General features: G+C 39.7%; 2 protein-coding genes and 1 pseudogene across 5 annotated transcripts; all 3 read right to left on the bottom strand.

Moving 5' to 3' along the window:
* Window positions 1–91: 91 nt before the first annotated feature.
* Window positions 92–12017, bottom strand: gra (granulito). Of its 3 annotated transcripts, none has more exons than XM_084943006.1 (8): window positions 11930–12017; window positions 6591–6651; window positions 3714–4184; window positions 3567–3610; window positions 2492–2549; window positions 781–887; window positions 630–688; window positions 92–346 (listed from the first exon to the last, which is right to left on the bottom strand). In XM_084943006.1, exons 3-8 carry the CDS (start codon window positions 3880–3882, stop codon window positions 319–321), a joined length of 465 nt encoding a protein of 154 aa, XP_084799132.1. In that variant the 5' UTR covers window positions 3883–4184; window positions 6591–6651; window positions 11930–12017; the 3' UTR covers window positions 92–318. The 3 variants fall into 3 exon arrangements, with proteins under 3 accessions (XP_084799132.1, XP_084799135.1, XP_084799134.1); XM_084943009.1 differs by having other exon boundaries at window positions 3714–3860; XM_084943008.1 differs by having other exon boundaries at window positions 3714–3796.
* Window positions 7425–12015, bottom strand: LOC146377631 (RNA-binding protein 12B-like). The gene is made up of 2 exons (XM_084943003.1): window positions 11930–12015; window positions 7425–9767 (listed from the first exon to the last, which is right to left on the bottom strand). Exon 2 carries the CDS (start codon window positions 9743–9745, stop codon window positions 7841–7843), a length of 1905 nt encoding a protein of 634 aa, XP_084799129.1. The 5' UTR covers window positions 9746–9767; window positions 11930–12015; the 3' UTR covers window positions 7425–7840.
* A 1868-nt stretch (window positions 12018–13885) lies between the features above and the next one.
* On the bottom strand, window positions 13886–18489 carry LOC146377629 (RNA-binding protein 12B-like; annotated as a pseudogene). The gene is made up of 2 exons (XR_014801601.1): window positions 18401–18489; window positions 13886–16243 (listed from the first exon to the last, which is right to left on the bottom strand). The product of XR_014801601.1 is annotated as an RNA-binding protein 12B-like (transcript).
* Between the last annotated feature and the right edge of the window lie 172 nt (window positions 18490–18661).

The following is an 18661-nucleotide window of genomic DNA, read 5'->3' as shown; positions in this document are numbered from 1 at the left end:
AGGACAGAAAATCAAAAGCAATTTGTAGACAAATGCAAATCTTAACTCCAGAGAACTTCTAATTATGTGTAAACATAATTGACGCCATCACTTCAGTTCAGGACTTTTATTAAAGCATCTGAAAAGTAGCCATTCAGTTTTTATTCTGTTTCAAAAAGGTGTTCACACAGTATAAATACACTACAGCACTCTCAGGGGGTTATCAAAAACCGAAATTCTTGTCAACCTCCTGCAAAATAATAAATAGGAAATAAAAAGTTAAATTAAACTGAAAGGAAGAACAGCAAACACAAACACTGCACAAGCAAGACTAATTTCTCAAGGTGAGTGAAGCCCTTCAGCCGCCCTAAAAACAAACAAAGGTGACATATTTTTATTATGGTGTTTATGTTAGCGACCTAATTTTAACAATATACCGTAAAAACTACCTTTTTTTCTAGGTTTTAACTTTAACTTAATTCATACATATACACATTAACTGGTGTTATAAATGTCCACTGTTCAAATTAGTCTTGAAGAACAATGGGTATTTCATTCAAATCATAATCTATACTCTCTACTGTTTTTCTACTGTATGAAAAAGGCATTAAAGTCAAACTGTGGTAACAAATTTACAGTATTAAACTCACATTTTATCTTTCTTGCCATTCATCCTCATTTCATAAAGCCTTAGTTGCTCAAGATCTCTCTGTGAAGATAGTATAAAAGCATTTTAAATCCAGACACTACTGATATTATTTGGACCACTTAGCAAGTAAACAACAACAATTTTACACTTACTGCCTCACTTAACACTATTGGGTGCTCTGGCAAGAATTCTGGCTTCTTCCTGGCCTCCGGACAACTGGCAAGACCAATTAAGAAGTCCCTTGTGTAAGATATCCTGTCTGAAGATAAACATGGTATAAGAGTTCAAGTTAGGGATATCCAAAAGAATCTGGTTGCTTCTTTACCTCAAAGGTAATAAAGCTGACAAAAAAATGTTTGTGATGCATTGGGATTCACCAACACTTCTGCATTGGCTAACATCGAACACAACCTCACTATAAAGACAAATTCCTTCTAAGACAGCTTATTCAGTTCTGTGATAATTCTCTGATTACTGGATGTTAAGGCCCTCTTGTGGTCATTCCTCACAATATCAGCTTTTTGAGGAAATATTTGTGATGTCTTTGGTCCAAAATTCCTCCTTGTCACTGTTTATGAATTCATGGTTTGATGACAGGTGTAACAGTGAAGCTGTAAAGTATAGAGGTAATGAGGGTAAATGAGTTTAAATACATGGGGTTAACCCTTCAAAGGGATGAACAGAGCATAAGCGAGGTGAAGAAGAGCATGCAGGCAAGGGGGAGTGGAGGAGACCAGGGTTTGAGTGATGTGTGACAGAAGTATCGCTGCAAGAGTGAAAGGGAAGATTTGCAAGACGTTAGCGAGACCTGCTGTGATGAATGGCTTGGAGACAGTGGCTCTGACAAAAAGAGACAAGGTCGAGCTGGAAGCGGTAGAGTTGAGATGCTCGGATTTTCAGTCAGAGTGACCAGAGGCCTGACTGTGAAGCAGGATATCGGATTATCCAGGTAACTTCAGAGTTAACCTTGGATTTCCCGTACTACAAAGGTGGTTTACTTCTTACTGGGGTACATTGCCATGATAACTTATAACCTGCTCTGGAGCATGTTATGTTCCAGATTAGAGACCAATCGGTATAAAATTACTGCCTAATGACCAAACAGTTCTTCACAAAACACTAATTCCAGGAAGATTCTTCAGACACCTGAGGGGAGAGTACGAGGGTCTGAAGTCTTTGAGTTTCCCTGATGACAAAATCTGATTCCTTGATATTTTTTTTTTCTGCTGGCAACAAAAAACTTTAAAATAGTTTCATTGTTCTATAAACTTTAATATATGATCATAAAACAGGACCATATATTGTTGACTTCCCATCAAATTTGTTCATAGACTGAGTCTATGATTTTGTTTTTTATTTAATCTTTATGCTTGAACCCTTAAAAACCAGAAAAGCTGCAGGTGGAAGAATAAAAACTAGAACGGCCAGGAGCAGGTTATGTTTGGTTCAGAGGTTTGGTATAAAATTGTGAAGAACATTTTCTCAGAGCCTTGCATTTACAGCATTGTGATAGATTTTCTTCTGGCAGAATACATTTTATATGTGCAAGTTATTAAACCGTAACCTTACAAAAAACACTGAACGAAGTGAAAACTGTGTCTCACTCTCATGCAAATGTATGTGTCTTAATCTGTGATTCAGAAAATATATGAAATGTACTATCTATGTGTATACTTGCTTTTAATTTCCTGCTAAGCCTCCTTGACATTTCTGGAATTGCAGCTACTAGAATGCACACCAAAAACACTTGTTTACCACACTGACAAGCTGAAGTGCTTTCCACGCCTTGTTTATTAGCCTATGGGACAGTAAAATATATTATTTTGGAAAAAAATAATATAAGAAGAAGAAGAAAAGACTCACCTTTTTTCTGTTTATGAAGGTTGATGATCTTGTAGAACTGCTCTACACCAATATTTGTCTATCAAATACAAAATTTCAGCTTAAATATATTTTTTTAAAAAGCATGATATCATGAGTCTAAAATACTGAAGCGCCAAATAATTAAATTATTAGTTATTTGAAAGGAAATCATTAGGTTAGTGTTATGTGTCATCTTTGTGTAGTGCCACCGTTCTCAAATGTTGAGGTGTGTCACAGGTTTACTCTGGTGGCATAAGGTTGTCACACAGTGGAAAAAAATCATCTTAGATGAATCTTAGCCTGACAACATCTCACCATGGCAAACAGCATCTCTACAAAACCCATATTTGCAGTGACAAGCTAGAGCCTGATGGACAAACTATGGAAAGTCAAAGCTTAGAACATGTTCACTTTCCCATCCTTTTTTGTTGTTTGATTATGAATTACCTTCAAACAGGTGGATGCTTTTTAGTACTTTTTTTCAGTACTGTTATACATGTATCTCCATATCATATATACACTGTCAGCTTCACCTTTTTGTAACAATGACATTTAAACTCCTTTTTTATTAGTAGGCTTCATTTACCAAAACTATATTTTACCTTCTGTGAAAAAAAATGTAATATGTTTAGTTTATCCCAGCTTTCATAGTGCACAGCTGTAATAGAGAGGGAGACAGACATACTCACATTCATACCTACAGTCAACTTAGAATCACATATTAACCTAACGTCTTGATGCATGCTCAATCATCCAGGTAAGTAAATCCCAAAAGGTGGATTCTGTTCATCTGGACGTAGCGTTGCATCACTCATCCAAGGGAATTCTTCAGTCTCGAGACTGAAGAATTCAATTGGATGAGTGACAAAACATTTTTCCCATTGAAAACGTAACGTCCAGATGAACAGCTATTAACCTAACCTTTGCATGTCTTTGGACTGTGGGAAGAAGCCATGCAGACACATGGAGAAGATTTAAACTCCACACAGAACTAACCTTCTTCCTATGAGTCACGAGTACTAACCACTGCATCACCATGCAACCATCTTCATAATTAGGTTTTTTTTTTACTTGCCTCTTGATCCATCAGGACATGTGCAGCAGGATTTATTGGTGGATCTAAACAAAGTATTAAAATCCCCATATGAACATTCATTACACGGGAACGCATTACATTTCAAACTGGCACATTTGATCCTGTTTACTTGCACTGATGACTTACCAATGTCGGCAGGAATGCAGCGGCGCAGGGGTCTCGCTGGCTCCAGGTGCTTTTGAAGGATTCTTCTCCTTGATACCTCCATTCTGGCGTCAGTAAGGTTCAAACATGCTTTAAGCCAACTAATTTCTACAAGCCTACTAAGCAGTGCTGCATTAACAGAAGGAGACATTAGTCACTAATATATTACTTTTCAGTGTTTTAAAAAGAGGGGTTTGGAGTCCAAAGCAAGGCCAAGGCTGCATATCAGGAATACTTACAACTTTTCACTATAGTGTGTAATGATTTATGACCCTATAAATTATTGATATTATTTTATTTCCATTGGTAATGACTTAATTATTTCATAATTAAGTATCTTTTTTTACAGCTACAATATTCAAATACTTCACTAAATAATTTGAGTTTATTGGTATGAAAAGTTGTAAATGTCATGCATCTACATAACAAGATGATTGCTTAGATTTTGTGAAACTAGCAAAACAAACAAAAACAAAAACAAAAAACGTTTGTGATACAAAACCAAACTGCAATCACAGTCCCTGTTTCAGTTCAATTTATATACAGTCATGTGAGAAAATTAGGACACCCTATGAAAGCCTGTATATTTTAAAATATATTTGGCCATATGGATATTTAATGCCAATTTTAATGATACTGAGGAATCCAAACAATATCACTAAACAATTAAAAAAATAAGAAAAGAGAACTGAAGAGCTGTGTGACGCTCTCAGAAAGAAGATTGTGGCTGCTAAGAGTCTGGTAAGGGATTTAAAAAGATCTCAAAAGAATTTGAGCCATTCCACCGACCGGAAAATTGTTTACAAGTGGAGGACATTCAAAACAACTGCCACCATGCCCAGGTCTGGCCATCCCAGCAAATTAACCCCCAGAGCAGAGCGCAAGATTCTCAAAGAAGTCATCAAAAATCCTAAAATGTCATCACGGGAACTACAGCAGGCTCTGGCTACTGTCGAAGTGAAAGTGCATGACTCTACTATCTCTACACAAGTTTCGCTTTCATGGGAGGTGTGCAAGGAGGAAACCTTTGCTTACTAAGAGTGAACAAAGACCATGACTTCTGGAATAATGTTCTTTGGACAGATGAGTCAAAAAATTGAATTATTTGGACACCAGAAAAGTAGACATGTTTGGCGTAAACCAAATACAGCCTTCCAAGAAAAGAACCTCATACCAACTGTGAAGCATGGAGGTGGCAGCATCCTAGTTTGGGGATGCTTTGCTGCAGCAGGACCTGGCCAGCTCACCATCACAGAATCCATCATGAATTCTGCTGTGTATCAGAGGGTGCTTGAAGAACATGTGAGACCATCTGTTAAAAAATTAAAGCTGAAGCGGAACTGGACACTGCAACATGACAATGACCCAAAGCATACCAGCAAATCCACCAAGGACTGGCTAAAAACTAAGAAGTGGAGAGTCCTGGAATGGCAAAGTCAAAGCCCTGATCCTAACCCCATTAAGATGCTGTGGGGTGACTTGAAACGGGCTGTACATGCCAGAAAACCCTCAAACATCTCACAGCTGAAAGAATTCTGCACTGAGGAGTGGAGCAAACCTTCTTCTGATCATGTCAGAGACTGGTAAAAAGTTACAAAAGGCGTCTCGCTGAAGTTATATGAGCCAAAGGAGGCAACACTAGTTATCAGGGGGTAGGGTGTCCTAACTTTTTCCTCCATTAAAACAAACATTTTTGTTTATCTTTTTTTGATGTTTCACAAAATGTTCATTTATGTTGTTTAATTGCAATTACGTTGCTTTCTTTTCCAGTAATACATAAAATCATGATTGGAAATTGATATGTGAACAGTTCATAATAAAGAGCTGATTAGTTAATGGGGGTGTCCCAATTTTCTCACGTGACAGTACACAGTGCCAAATAACAGCAACAGTCACCCCAAGGCACTTTATATTGTACAGCAAAAAGTATTATGCTAACTCATCTGGTGTTAACTCCTCCAGGTGTGAAAGTGTGTTTTGTAAGAAGTCACAGACAAGGCTAGCCAAATGACAACAACAATAATAATAATAGTAATTTTGTTTAAACAATTTTTCATTTCATTTTTGTTTAAAGAAAACAACGATTAAATGCGGTGTGATATCTGTTATAAAAAGGAAGAATTACTGATAACGATAAACACAAATAGGGAAATTTCAAAGTAAAAGAAAGTATTCACATTTTATTAGCTAAAATAGTCTGGTCAGGGTTAGACCGTTAAATATCAAACTCCTAAGGTTTAGCATACAGAGAAACAGAATAGAAAAATAATTAAATAAGAACCTTACATAAATAATATATTCTCCGGCTTAATATACTTAAATAAAAATCGGTTTAATGTTAGTTGTTTATTTACTTGTTACTTAACATGTTTCTTTTAGCTTAACTTTACTACACTGGATGTAAGCTAACTTGCCAAACTTTATGAGGCTGTCAACAATAGTTGTTAAAAGCCTTTTCTAAAAATCTAAATCTCAATTTAACTGCATTAACAAAAACCCTTTTGAAAACAGGTGTAACGATCCCGCTGTCCATTATAACGCGCTCATGGCACCCCCCAAAAAATAAAATGAATCTGTGTAAAGCCTGCGCATCAAGGCAACGGCGAGCAGCTAACGTTAACATTAGCGGTTGATGTGAACGTTCACAGTTCGCTGCGTATTTAATGGTCAGCATTGTGTGTACAGATAGGCTAAATGACGTTAAAACAACAAAACGAGAAAGAAAAATAAGACAATAGAAAAACATAACTTGGAAAACGATGCAAAAGTTTGAACTCCTATAAACATCTATTAAATCTAACTAGCAACGCTCTGCTCATCGCGCGAATTTATAGATATCGAGGTTTAAAATTTATTCACCTCTAGTTCTACGAAATTCCCTCAGCGTGGATTTCAGCCTGTTCGCCTCACCAGTGTCATGCTAGTCAAGAGGAAGAAAAAACACAAATAACACACGACTTCCGAATTTTAATTTTCAAAATAAAACTCGTGCAGTCACCATCATCGATACACGTTCTACTGTTGTGAAAAGGGAGTAGTGTTGTTTCTACATTTAATCTAATTAGCAATTTTATCAATATCTGACTAATGTTTTTTTCTGTACAAGTAGGTATTGACTATCTTTACAGCATTAAAAGGAGTGTTTTTTCTTTTTATAACTGTACGTCTTCTGTAACAGCCGTATTTGATGTGAAGCCACACCTCGCCATTGCTTAGGCGGCTACCAGGACCCGGTACACCTCGTTGCAAAATTGGATAAGTGCTTAGTGGTTGATCAACTAACGTTTATCAGTTAACTAAATGTCTTGAGAAATTTTGTATACAAAGCTATTTTAGATTGTTATACACAACAGAAAATTAGATATTGTCATTTTAAACATTCACATTTTTAAACTAATTTTCTCACTAGGTTTGAGGTGAGCAGCTCTCCCAGTGCTTACAAATTATGTAAAATGAGCAGAAAGCACACACACAAAAAAAACAACAACCACGCAATAGTTTTAGACAGGCCTCTATAGTTATTATTTGAAACCTGTCAGTACACCATACTCACCACTACAGATGAGTAGTGACCATTTAAACAGTGGTCGTATTTAAGGTTTTGTTCTTTGAAGGCTGTCTACAAAAAAATAAAATCAATAAAATGCAGAATATCATAACAGGTCTTTGAGAGGAGAAAAAAAAATACATCACTGAACTCGAAATATTTTTTATTCATTATTTATCTGTATCCTGTATAGACAAGCTTGATCACCAGATCCTAATTTAATGTCAACAATTCAAAAGCATCCATTTTTATTTTAAAATGACAAAAAGACAGTAAGATGAAATGGAATACACACTATAACAAGTTCAATCAAAAATTGAAATAGAGTATTGCTTTTAGCAGATAAAACAAGGCTAAATTAAATACATGCAAGCTAACTTTATAGTTAGAATCATAAAGCCATCCCATATCAACAGCCCCCATCACCCTCCTTTTTCCCCCCTACAAAAAACAAAAAAAAAAAAAAAAAAAAAAAAAATTTTAAATCAAAACACAAGGCAGTGGTTTTTCAAATTTCCAATTACACCTGGAATTTTAAGTGCAATGAAAAGCAATTTTACTTTCACACAAGGAGTAGCTTTATTTTTCTCTGCCCTATTGGTCTCCCACCTAGTTCTTCAACTGCTGTTAAAGCCTCTCGACGAGACTCAAATACCAAAGTAGCAGAGCCTTTAGGTTTTCCACTCTGGTCATACTGCAGTGACACAGATCCAGGTATTATACGATACCCGTAACAAAAATCGTAGATTTCTTCACTTCTGATTTGGAAAGGTAGGTTGAGTAACTGAACACAGGTGGGAGCGTCAAAAGGCTCCACAGGGGAGCGAAAACTGCCACGAACTCCATTGCCCCGGTCTTCTGGAGAACGAGACCGCGCTGCACGAGGCTCATAATCAATACCTCCATGGATGCTATCCTGTGCATTAGTTACTGGTATACCCCCATCACGAGGAACCCTGAAGTCAGAATATGAAGTGTCACCAGTGAGATAAGATGCTTCGTTGCTCTTGCCCGAGTACTGCTCCCCTCTCAGCAGTGGCTCTTGCACCACTGGTGGATCAACACCCAACTCCTGCATCTCAGAACGTGTAATGCATTTTAGTATGACTTTTGACCCAAGAAACCGTCGTCCATCGAGAATGAGTGCCCTCATAGCCTCTGTCTCAGATCCAAAGACCACCAAAGCTTGTCCAACCCCAGCACCTTCTCGGTCCTGCAGCACACACACATTGTCCTCTGTGATATTAAACCCAAGGAAGAAGTCGATGATCTCAACTTTTCGTACATCGAATGGCAGGTTTCGCACAAACACACATATCTTCTCTGAGTCATAAGGATCACTGGAGTAAGACGCAGGCCCCTCCTGAAACCTTTCAGAGTTTCCAGAAGGCCGGACAGTGGTACCTTGAGGTTTCAGAAGGGCAATCATGTTCTCCCTCGAAACTGGACGGGTATGCACTAGTCGATTGAAAAACTGTCTTTTTTCATGAGCTAAAGCTTCACAATAGTCACGCAAACTCTTGAACAGCACCAGTGCAGATCTTTTTTGTTTCCCGTCAGAGTCAATCAAGTGCAGGATCTGGTCATCCCCAAGTTTCGCATTATGAAAAAGACGTTTTATATGTTCTTTTTCCACTGCAAATGACAGATTTTCCAACAAAACACAGTACTCCCCTTCTGAAGGAGCAATGTGCCTCTGAGCCACAGGCGATCGTGACCTTACACGGTGCTGTGGATCCCTCTGATCGAGAATGGGTGACCGCCCCCTTTGGAAACTGCCACCTATGACAGCTGTTGGCATTCTACCAGTAACCCGATGCCAATCATTCAATGTTGTCGTGGAGATCTCAATATACCTTGCGCCAATGTATTCCCGATCTCTCTTCAACCCTTCCATTGCATCCTCTCTTGTTGCAAATTTGACAAAACCTGTTCCATTGTTTAATCCTTGGCGATTTTTTACTAAAACAACTTCATCAACAACTAAACCACCAAAAAAGTCACAAATTTCCTTTTCAGTGACAGAGAAAGGCAGACCTTTTAGAAACAAAAACACATCATCTGTGTTTGGGGCCCTCTGGAGCAGGGGTGGAGGAGTGTCACCCGATCTGCTGGCTGATCTCCTGCCCATCTCTGGCTCCATAGATCTGCGAGGATGTCCAACGTCATCTTCAAGCCGCCTTTTCTGATCCCTCTCCACAATTTTTGTTGTTCTGTCGAGCATATTCTGCATCTCTGCTTTACTACTTAACAGCAATGTAACAGGTGAGCCTCTAATGACACCACCTGACCGTATCATGGCTCTTCTTGCATCTTCATCTGAAGCAAAGATAATGAAAGCCTCGTCTCGCTCCCCACCAATTATATGCACCCCTCCATCAGGAATTTTGAGGCCAGTGAAGAACCTGCGAATATCCTCAGAACCCGCTGTGACTCTCAGGCCCTGTAAACGGATGACGACCGCCATGCTGAAGCACAAACAACAGCACCTGTAGACAGAAGGATATAGAATAATATTATTGCCAACAGAGCATCTGTAGCTCTGTGCCAATTTCCCGGCATTTCACTGTACCACCATGGAATCTGAAAAGCATTGCACTCTTAGGGGCAGATACACCATTACACCAATACCCAAAATGGCCGATTTTAAAAAACACACAAGACTGCCTAATAAGAACTGCAGAGGTTAATCACAAATTCGCCTCACATTCTAAAGAGCCAAGCTTCAAAGCACAAAACTAAAGGCCTTTACGTTGAAATCGCAGCAAAATTAAGGAACTAAAACACAGACCATATTAAAACTAAAATTCTGCTCACTATTTAAAATATTTGACTCAAGTTCCCACCAAACTGACTTCACCAAAAACCCAAACAAACAAACAAACAAACAAAAAAACATCGGTGGCACAGTGTTCACCAGCAAATGAGGGGAAAAAAAATAAAAATAAAAATCACACCATACTGGTTTCAATAACCAAGCAAGATTAGTTCTGAAAGATGCCAAGCTGAAAATGAAACCACCTCCCAAAGAAGAAAAATCCTCAATATAGCGAGTCCACTTTCAAGTTTATAAATAATGTCCACTTATTTAGCCAAGTGATCAACTGTAGGAGAACAGCCTCGATGACCAGTCATAAATCCAGCTGTGAAATCTGCGCTTGGTGGGGGGGTGGGTGGTAGGGAGTAGTTCTTCATCTGGCACTGTCATCTTACAGAAAAAAATGACAAGATCACGCTTAACAGCAGATAACATCTCCAACCGTTAACCTTTGCTCCATCTGTTCCAGACATGATCAAACGCTGCTCCAAATCAGTCTCAGACTTCACAAGCACATTAAGCTGCACATTTACAACACGTGAAACCCGTGAAACCCTTCAGTATTGCTTTAGAGCTAAGAGTATACCAGTGTGGTCATAGCTCAAAGCAGCATTTTCATTTGTTTTGGGCAAAGAAGTCCTTACTTGCCGTTACTTACAATACCCAAATGTATCAATTATGTACATTTTAGCTTCAAAGCTGTGCAAAACACTCCAATTTTTCAGAAGTTAATAGCTGACTGCTCGTAAAAAGCTAGTTAAAAAAACGTTTTATGCTTCAGCCAGCACAATTCATAATTAAATGAATTTGGATCTTCTTATAAGCAAACCTAATTAGATGGTGAAAATTCACACTCCTTTGTTCACTCCTTTTTTGTGTTACCAGTTCAGATTTCCTGCTTTCAAGCTGGTCGGACAGGTCGAGCTAGACTGTTGTTTCTGATGAACCAAAGCAGGGGAAAAAAAACCAAAACAACGAAATCAGGATGTTGCTCTTCTTCAAGGTTTCTTCACTACATTGCCGCCTTGATCCAGCTTCTCCCAATGATTCCAAAACGTGCAGTTTATAGCAGCAATGGCTGTATCAGGTAAAGGAAATAAGTAAGACTTTGAGCCAGTCGCTCATATGGTCCTTATGCAGCAGTACGCTGAAGTCACTGCTCAGTTCAAGATCATTAACCCAAAGTGAAAATCACAGGACCTTTTACCACCAATATCAATGAGAAAACGAACTAACATGGTATCTTGATGAGTCGCTTTCATGCACGGCAGGGAGATCTCAGAATCTTTGCAAACTGACAGTTGCTGTCAACCAGAAATCACCACCCATGCATCACGGGAGGGGGGCACGACCAAAGACAGAGCCTTAACTGTTCCAGGTTGGCCATCCACGTAGAGAAACCCCCAACATGTACAATAGCTTGCTAAATGACTTAAATGTGTCACCAACGTGCAACTAATCAAAAGCTCAGTGCTCCAAGTACATAACAACCACGTCGCCAATACTGAATCGGACATGCCCCCGTCAGCCGCATCGTTGACAAAATATACACGTAAAATACACGCAACCTGCAAACATCGTAACCTTGTATGCCAGCTGAGATTAGCTAACGTGGATTGTTGCCCATGTTGTTTCTGGCACTTCAAACGCCTCTGCTGCTGAAACCAAGAACAAAATGTCGAGCTTAGCTGCACTCATCTTTGTACCCAGCTAGGCCTGTAGCTTTAGCGCTAGCTCGTTTATCGCCCGAACCCGGCCAGCAGCAATGACGACGTTTTCTTTTTTTTTTTAATATTACCACCATATTGTCACATAACCAACGTCAGAACTTACACAAAAGGCAACCAAAGACTCTCGTTAAAATATCGAGAGTAGTGGAGATAATGAGAACAATAAAGCTCGGGTACGTCTCTCTCACGGCACTGTTTCAGGGGAAAATGGCCTTCTTCTTCCTCCTTTTTTTAAATTTTTATTGCCAGTTGACAAACAACTGAATGGTGCATTACCGCCACCAACTGGTATGGAGTGTGGTCTGAAACGCGAAAATGGCCTTCTTCGGCGCCTTTTTTTCTTCTTCCTCAGGCGGCGCGGTCCAAACCGAAGTCAAAGGTGCATGTTGCCGTCTACTGTACCGGCGTGAGAATGCTCAGACAAAGTTCTAGCAGAGCCTAACCATTAGTTGACTTGCTAATTAACCAGCCTGTATCCTTACCACATTTACAATCTTCTCCAAAGTTACATTCATCTGGAGTTTTTTTTCTCCCACAATATACAGTTTTATATTGTCTGTGTGTGTGTGTGTGTTAATATTTTCTGCTATTTCTAATGATAATACAAAAAAAAAAAGAACAAATCAAAACAGAGATCCGGCAATCAGATGAAATCTGCCATTTAGTTGTTGTGAGTGCAGTGTACCTTGGTGTAGTCTGCTGCGGGAGCAGCATTGGAGCTGATACCAGAAAACTGAATAAACCGCTCTGAAATTTTTTATGGAAGCCCATTTCAACCACTAAAAAAGGAAGAAAAAAAAGTATCCATAACTTGAAATTTTGAGTTATCTTTCTCAAATCTTTGAGTTATTTTCTCAAAATTTCCACTTATTTTCTCAAAATTTTGACTTATTAATTCAAAATTTCAAGTTAGCTCTGCCAAATTTTGAGAAAAGTGAGTCAAAATTTTGAGCTACTTATCTCAAAATTTAGAGTTAATAAGTCGAAATTTCAGGAAAGTAGCTTGAAATTTCAAGAAAGATAACGCGAAACTTTAAGTTATGGATACTTTTTTTTTGTGGCGGAAACGGGCTTCCACAGCAGCAGATCACTTTCTCTAACAGGCTGATTCAGCTCTGATGACACAAGGACAGATAAAGGAAATCTTTCATATCACTTGCGATCAACCTCAATAATTTAAAGTATCTGTCAGGCACAGAATCATCTCCTGCATATTATCATCATCAGTAATATTATTATTCATTGCAACTGCTGTACCAAAAGAATTAAAAGAAAGTATGGGATAACAAAAGTATTTTTCTTTCCATCATCACATTAGTGCAGTTCAAATTGTTCCAGTGGATGACAAAAAAACTGAATAGGCAGAACAAAAAAGTAATCAATCAAATAATAGACTATGATAAAGAACATCAAATAAATGAAGCATGAAATATGTTTATCAAAGGACCAAGGTCTCTGTTATTGAGATTTTAACCACTGTATGATGCTCTCTAACAAGGCCTGCCTTTTTGAAATTTTAAGTGGTTGTTTGACTCGTAGGAGCCGCAGTGCGCTCCGGGGTTCGCTCCAGCTGTGCACCCATATCATGTGATGTTGAACAGAGAAGCCTCAGACACAGAGGCACTTGATTAGTGGCTGATACAAATAAAAAGTGGCTAAAACACATGCTCAAAACACTTCGTTGGGGGATCAGACTGTTAGTCTTGTCATTTTAAACACTTCCCGAGGCGCTGCATTCGCTATCATTTGTGTTTTAGAGCTCTCCCACAACTCTTCGCTAACTATGAGCGCATTCTGGCTCGGTCGTACCACCATTCACCCATGCTGAAGCTAGGGCGCAGAAGTAGCGGAGCAAGCAATAGTTTTAGACAGGCCTCTATAGTTATTATTTGAAACCTGTCAGTACACCATACTCACCACTACAGATGAGTAGTGACCATTTAAACAGTGGTCGTATTTAAGGTTTTGTTCTTTGAAGGCTGTCTACAAAAAAATAAAATCAATAAAATGCAGAATATCATAACAGGTCTTTGAGGGGAGAAAAAAAAAAATACATCACTGAACTCGAAATATTTTTTATTCATTATTTATCTTTATCCTGTATAGACAAGCTTGATCAGCAGATCCTAATTTAATGTCAACAATTCAAAAGCATCCATTTTTATTTTAAAATGACAAAAAGACAGTAAGATGAAATGGAATACACACTATAACAAGTTCAATCAAAAATTGAAATAGAGTATTGCTTTTAGCAGATAAAACAAGGCTAAATTAAATACATGCAAGCTAACTTTATAGTTAGAATCATAAAGCCATCCCATATCAACAGCCCCCATCACCCTCCTTTTTCCCCCCCCTACCAAAAAAAAAAAAAACGAACAAAAAAAAAAAAAACTAAATCAAAACACAAGGCAGTGGTTTTTCAAATCAACATTGTTTACATTTCCAATTACACCTGGAATTTTAAGTGCAATGAAAAGCAATTCTACTTTCACACAAGGAGTAGCTTTATTTTTCTCTGCCCTATCGGTCTCCCACCTAGTTCTTCAACTGCCGTTAAAGCCTCTCGACGAGACTCAAATACCAAAGTAGCAGAGCCTTTAGGTTTTCCACTCTGGTCATACTGCAGTGACACAGATCCAGGTATTATACGATACCCGTAACAAAAATCGTAGATTTCTTCACTTCTGATTTGGAAAGGTAGGTTGAGTAACTGAACACAGGTGGGAGCGTCAAAAGGCTCCACAGGGGAGCGAAAACTGCCACGAACTCCATTGCCCCGGTCTTCTGGAGAACGAGACCGCGCTGCACGAGGCTCATAATCAATACCTCCATGGATGCTATCCTGTGCATTAGTTACTGGTATACCCCCATCACGAGGAACCCTGAAGTCAGGATATGAAGTGTCACCAGTGAGATAAGATGCTTCGTTGCTCTTGCCCGAGTACTGCTCCCCTCTCAGCAGTGGCTCTTGCACCACGGTGGATCAGCACCCAACTCCTGCATCTCAGAACATGTAATGCATTTTAGTATGACTTTTGACCCAAGAAACCGTCGTCCATCGCGAATGAGTGCCCTCATAGCCTCTGTCTCAGATCCAAAGGACACCAAAGCTTGTCCAACCCCAGCACCTTCTCGGTCCTGCAGCACACACACATTGTCCTCTGTGATATTAAACCCAAGAAAGAAGTCGATGATCTCAACTTTTCGTACATCGAATGGCAGGTTTCGCACTAACACGCATCTCTTCTCTGAGTCATAAGGATCACTGGAGTAAGACGCAGGCCCCTCCTGAAACCTTTCAGAGTTTCCAGAAGGCAGGACAGTGGTACCTTGAGGTTTCAGAAGGGCAATCATGTTCTCCCTCGAAACTGGACGGGTATGCACTAGTCGATTGAAAAACTGTCTTTTTTCATGAGCTAAAGCTTCACAATAGTCACGCAAACTCTTGAACAGCACCAGTGCAGATCTTTTTTGTTTCCCGTCAGAGTCAATCAAGTGCAGGATCTGGTCATCCCCAAGTTTCGCATTATGAAAAAGACGTTTTATATGTTCTTTTTCCACTGCAAATGACAGATTTTCCAACAAAACACAGTACTCCCCTTCTGAAGGAGCAATGTGCCTCTGAGCCACAGGCGATCGTGACCTTACACGGTGCTGTGGATCCCTCTGATTGGGAGTGGGTGATCTCCCCCTGTGGAAACTGCCACCTATGACAGCTGTTGGCATTCTACCAGTAACCCGATGCCAATCATTCAATGTTGTCGTGGAGATCTCAATATACCTTGCGCCAATGTATTCCCGATCTCTCTTCAACCCTTCCATTGCATCCTCTCTTGTTGCAAATTTGACAAAACCTGTTCCATTGTTTAATTCTTGGCGATTTTTTACTAAAACAACTTCATCAACAACTAAACCACCAAAAAAGTCACAAATTTCCTTTTCAGTGACAGAGAAAGGCAGACCTTTTAGAAACAAAAACACATCATCTGTGTTTGGGGCCCTCTGGAGCAGGGGTGGAGGAGTGTCACCCGATCTGCTGGCTGATCTCCTGCCCATCTCTGGCTCCATAGATCTGCGAGGATGTCCAACGTCATCTTCAAGCCGCCTTTTCTGATCCCTCTCCACAATTTTTGTTGTTCTTTCGAGCATATTTTGAAACTCTGCTTTACTACTTAACAACAATGTAACAGGTGAGCCTCTAATGACACCACCTGACCGTATCATGGCTCTTCTTGCATCTTCATCTGAAGCAAAGATAATGAAAGCCTCGTCTCGCTCCCCACCAATTATATGCACCCCTCCATCAGGAATTTTGAGGCCAGTGAAGAACCTGCGAATATCCTCAGAACCCGCTGTGACTCTCAGGCCCTGTAAACGGATGACGACCGCCATGCTGAAGCACAAACAACAGCACCTGTAGACAGAAGGATATAGAATAATATTATTGCCAACAGAGCATCTGTAGCTCTGTGCCAATTTCCCGGCATTTCACTGTACCACCATGGAATCTGAAAAGCATTGCACTCTTAGGGGCAGATACACCATTACACCAATACCCAAAATGGCCGATTTTAAAAAAAACACAAGACTGCCTAATAAGAACTGCAGAGGTTAATCACAAATTCAAATCACATTCTAAAGAGCCAAGCTTCAAAGCACAAAACTAAAGGCCTTTACGTTGAAATCGCAGCAAAATTAAGGAACTAAAACACAGACCATATTAAAACTAAAATTCTGCTCACTATTTAAAATATTTGACTCAAGTTCCCACCAAACTGACTTCACCAAAAACCCAAACAAACAAAAAAAAAAAACATCGGTGGCACAGTGTTCACCAGCAAATGAGGGGAAAAAAAATAAAAATAAAAATCACACCATACTGGTTTCAATAACCGAGCAAGATTAGTTCTGAAAGATGCCAAGCTGAAAATGAAACCACCTCCCAAAGAAGAAAAATCCTCAATATAGCGAGTCCACTTTCAAGTTTATAAATAATGTCCACTTATTTAGCCAAGTGATCAACTGTAGGAGAACAGCCTCGATGACCAGTCATAAATCCAGCTGTGAAATCTGCGCTTGGTGGGGGGGTGGGTGGTAGGGAGTAGTTCTTCATCTGGCACTGTCATCTTACAGAAAAAATGACAAGATCACGCTTAACAGCAGATAACATCTCCAACCGTTAACCTTTGCTCCATCTGTTCCAGACATGATCAAACGCTGCTCCAAATCAGTCTCAGACTTCACAAGCACATTAAGCTGCACATTTACAACACGTGAAACCCGTGAAACCCTTCAGTATTGCTTTAGAGCTAGGAGTATACCAGTGTGGTCATAGCTCAAAGCAGCATTTTCATTTGTTTTGGGCAAAGAAGTCCTTACTTGCCGTTACTTACAATACCCAAATGTATCAATTATGTACATTTTAGCTTCAAAGCTGTGCAAAACACTCCAATTTTTCAGAAGTTAATAGCTGACTGCTCGTAAAAAGCTAGTTAAAAAAACGTTTTATGCTTCAGCCACCACAAAGTCCACCTCAATTCATAATTAAATGAATTTGGATCTTCTTATAAGCAAACCTAATTAGATGGTGAAAATTCACACTCCTTTGTTCACTCCTTTTTTGTGTTACCAGTTCAGATTTCCTGCTTTCAAGCTGGTCGGACAGGTCGAGCTAGACTGTTGTTTCTGATGAACCAAAGCAGGAAAAAACCCCCAAAAGAAATCAGGATGTTGCTCTTCTTCAAGGTTTCTTCACTACATTGCCGCCTTGATCCAGCTTCTCCCAATGATTCCAAAACGTGCAGTTTATAGCAGCAATGGCTGTATCAGGTAAAGGAAATAAGTAAGACTTTGAGCCAGTCGCTCATATGGTCCTTATGCAGCAGTACGCTGAAGTCACTGCTCAGTTCAAGATCATTAACCCAAAGTGAAAATCACAGGACCTTTTACCACCAATATCAATGAGAAAACGAACTAACATGGTATCTTGATGAGTCGCTTTCATGCACGGCAGGGAGATCTCAGAATCTTTGCAAACTGACAGTTGCTGTCAACCAGAAATCACCACCCATGCATCACGGGAGGGGGGCACGACCAACGACAGAGCCTTAACTGTTCCAGGTTGGCCATCCACGTAGAGAAACCCCCAACATGTACAATAGCTTGCTAAATGACTTAAATGTGTCACCAACGTGCAACTAATCAAAAGCTCAGTGCTCCAAGTACATAACAACCACGTCGCCAATACTGAATCGGACATGCCCCCGTCAGCCGCATCGTTGACAAAATATACAAGTAAAATACACGCAACCTGCAAACATCGTAACCTTGTATGCCAGCTGAGATTAGCTAACGTGGATTGTTGCCCATGTTGTTTCTGGCACTTCAAACGCCTCTGCCGCTGAAACCAAGAACAAAATGTCGAGCTTAGCTGCACTCGTCTTTGTACCCAGCTAGGCCTGTAGCTTTAGCGCTAGCTCGTTTATCGCCCGAACCCGGCCAGCAGCAATGACGACGTTTTCTTTTTTTAATATTACCACCATACTGTCACATAACCAACGTCAGAACTTACACAAAAGGCAACCAAAGACTCTCGTTAAAACATCGAGAGTAGTGGAGATAATGAGAACAATAAAGCTCGGGTACATCGCTCTCACGGCACTGTTTCAGAGAAAATTGCCTTCTTCTTCCTTTTTTTAAATTTTTATTGCCAGTTGACAAACAACTGAATGGTGCATTACCGCCACCAACTGGTATGGAGTGTGGTCTGAAACGCGAAAATGGCCTTCTTCGGCGCCTTTTTTTCTTCTTCCTCAGGCGGCGCGGTCCAAAC

The sequence above is a fragment of the Perissodus microlepis genome, chromosome 11 (assembly GCF_051167445.1).
Source record: "Perissodus microlepis isolate ML-2025 ecotype Zambia chromosome 11, ASM5116744v1, whole genome shotgun sequence".
Classification (NCBI taxonomy): Eukaryota; Metazoa; Chordata; class Actinopteri; order Cichliformes; family Cichlidae; genus Perissodus; species Perissodus microlepis.
Note: the sequence above shows the minus strand (reverse complement) of the source record. Positions and strands in the feature narration are given on the sequence as shown.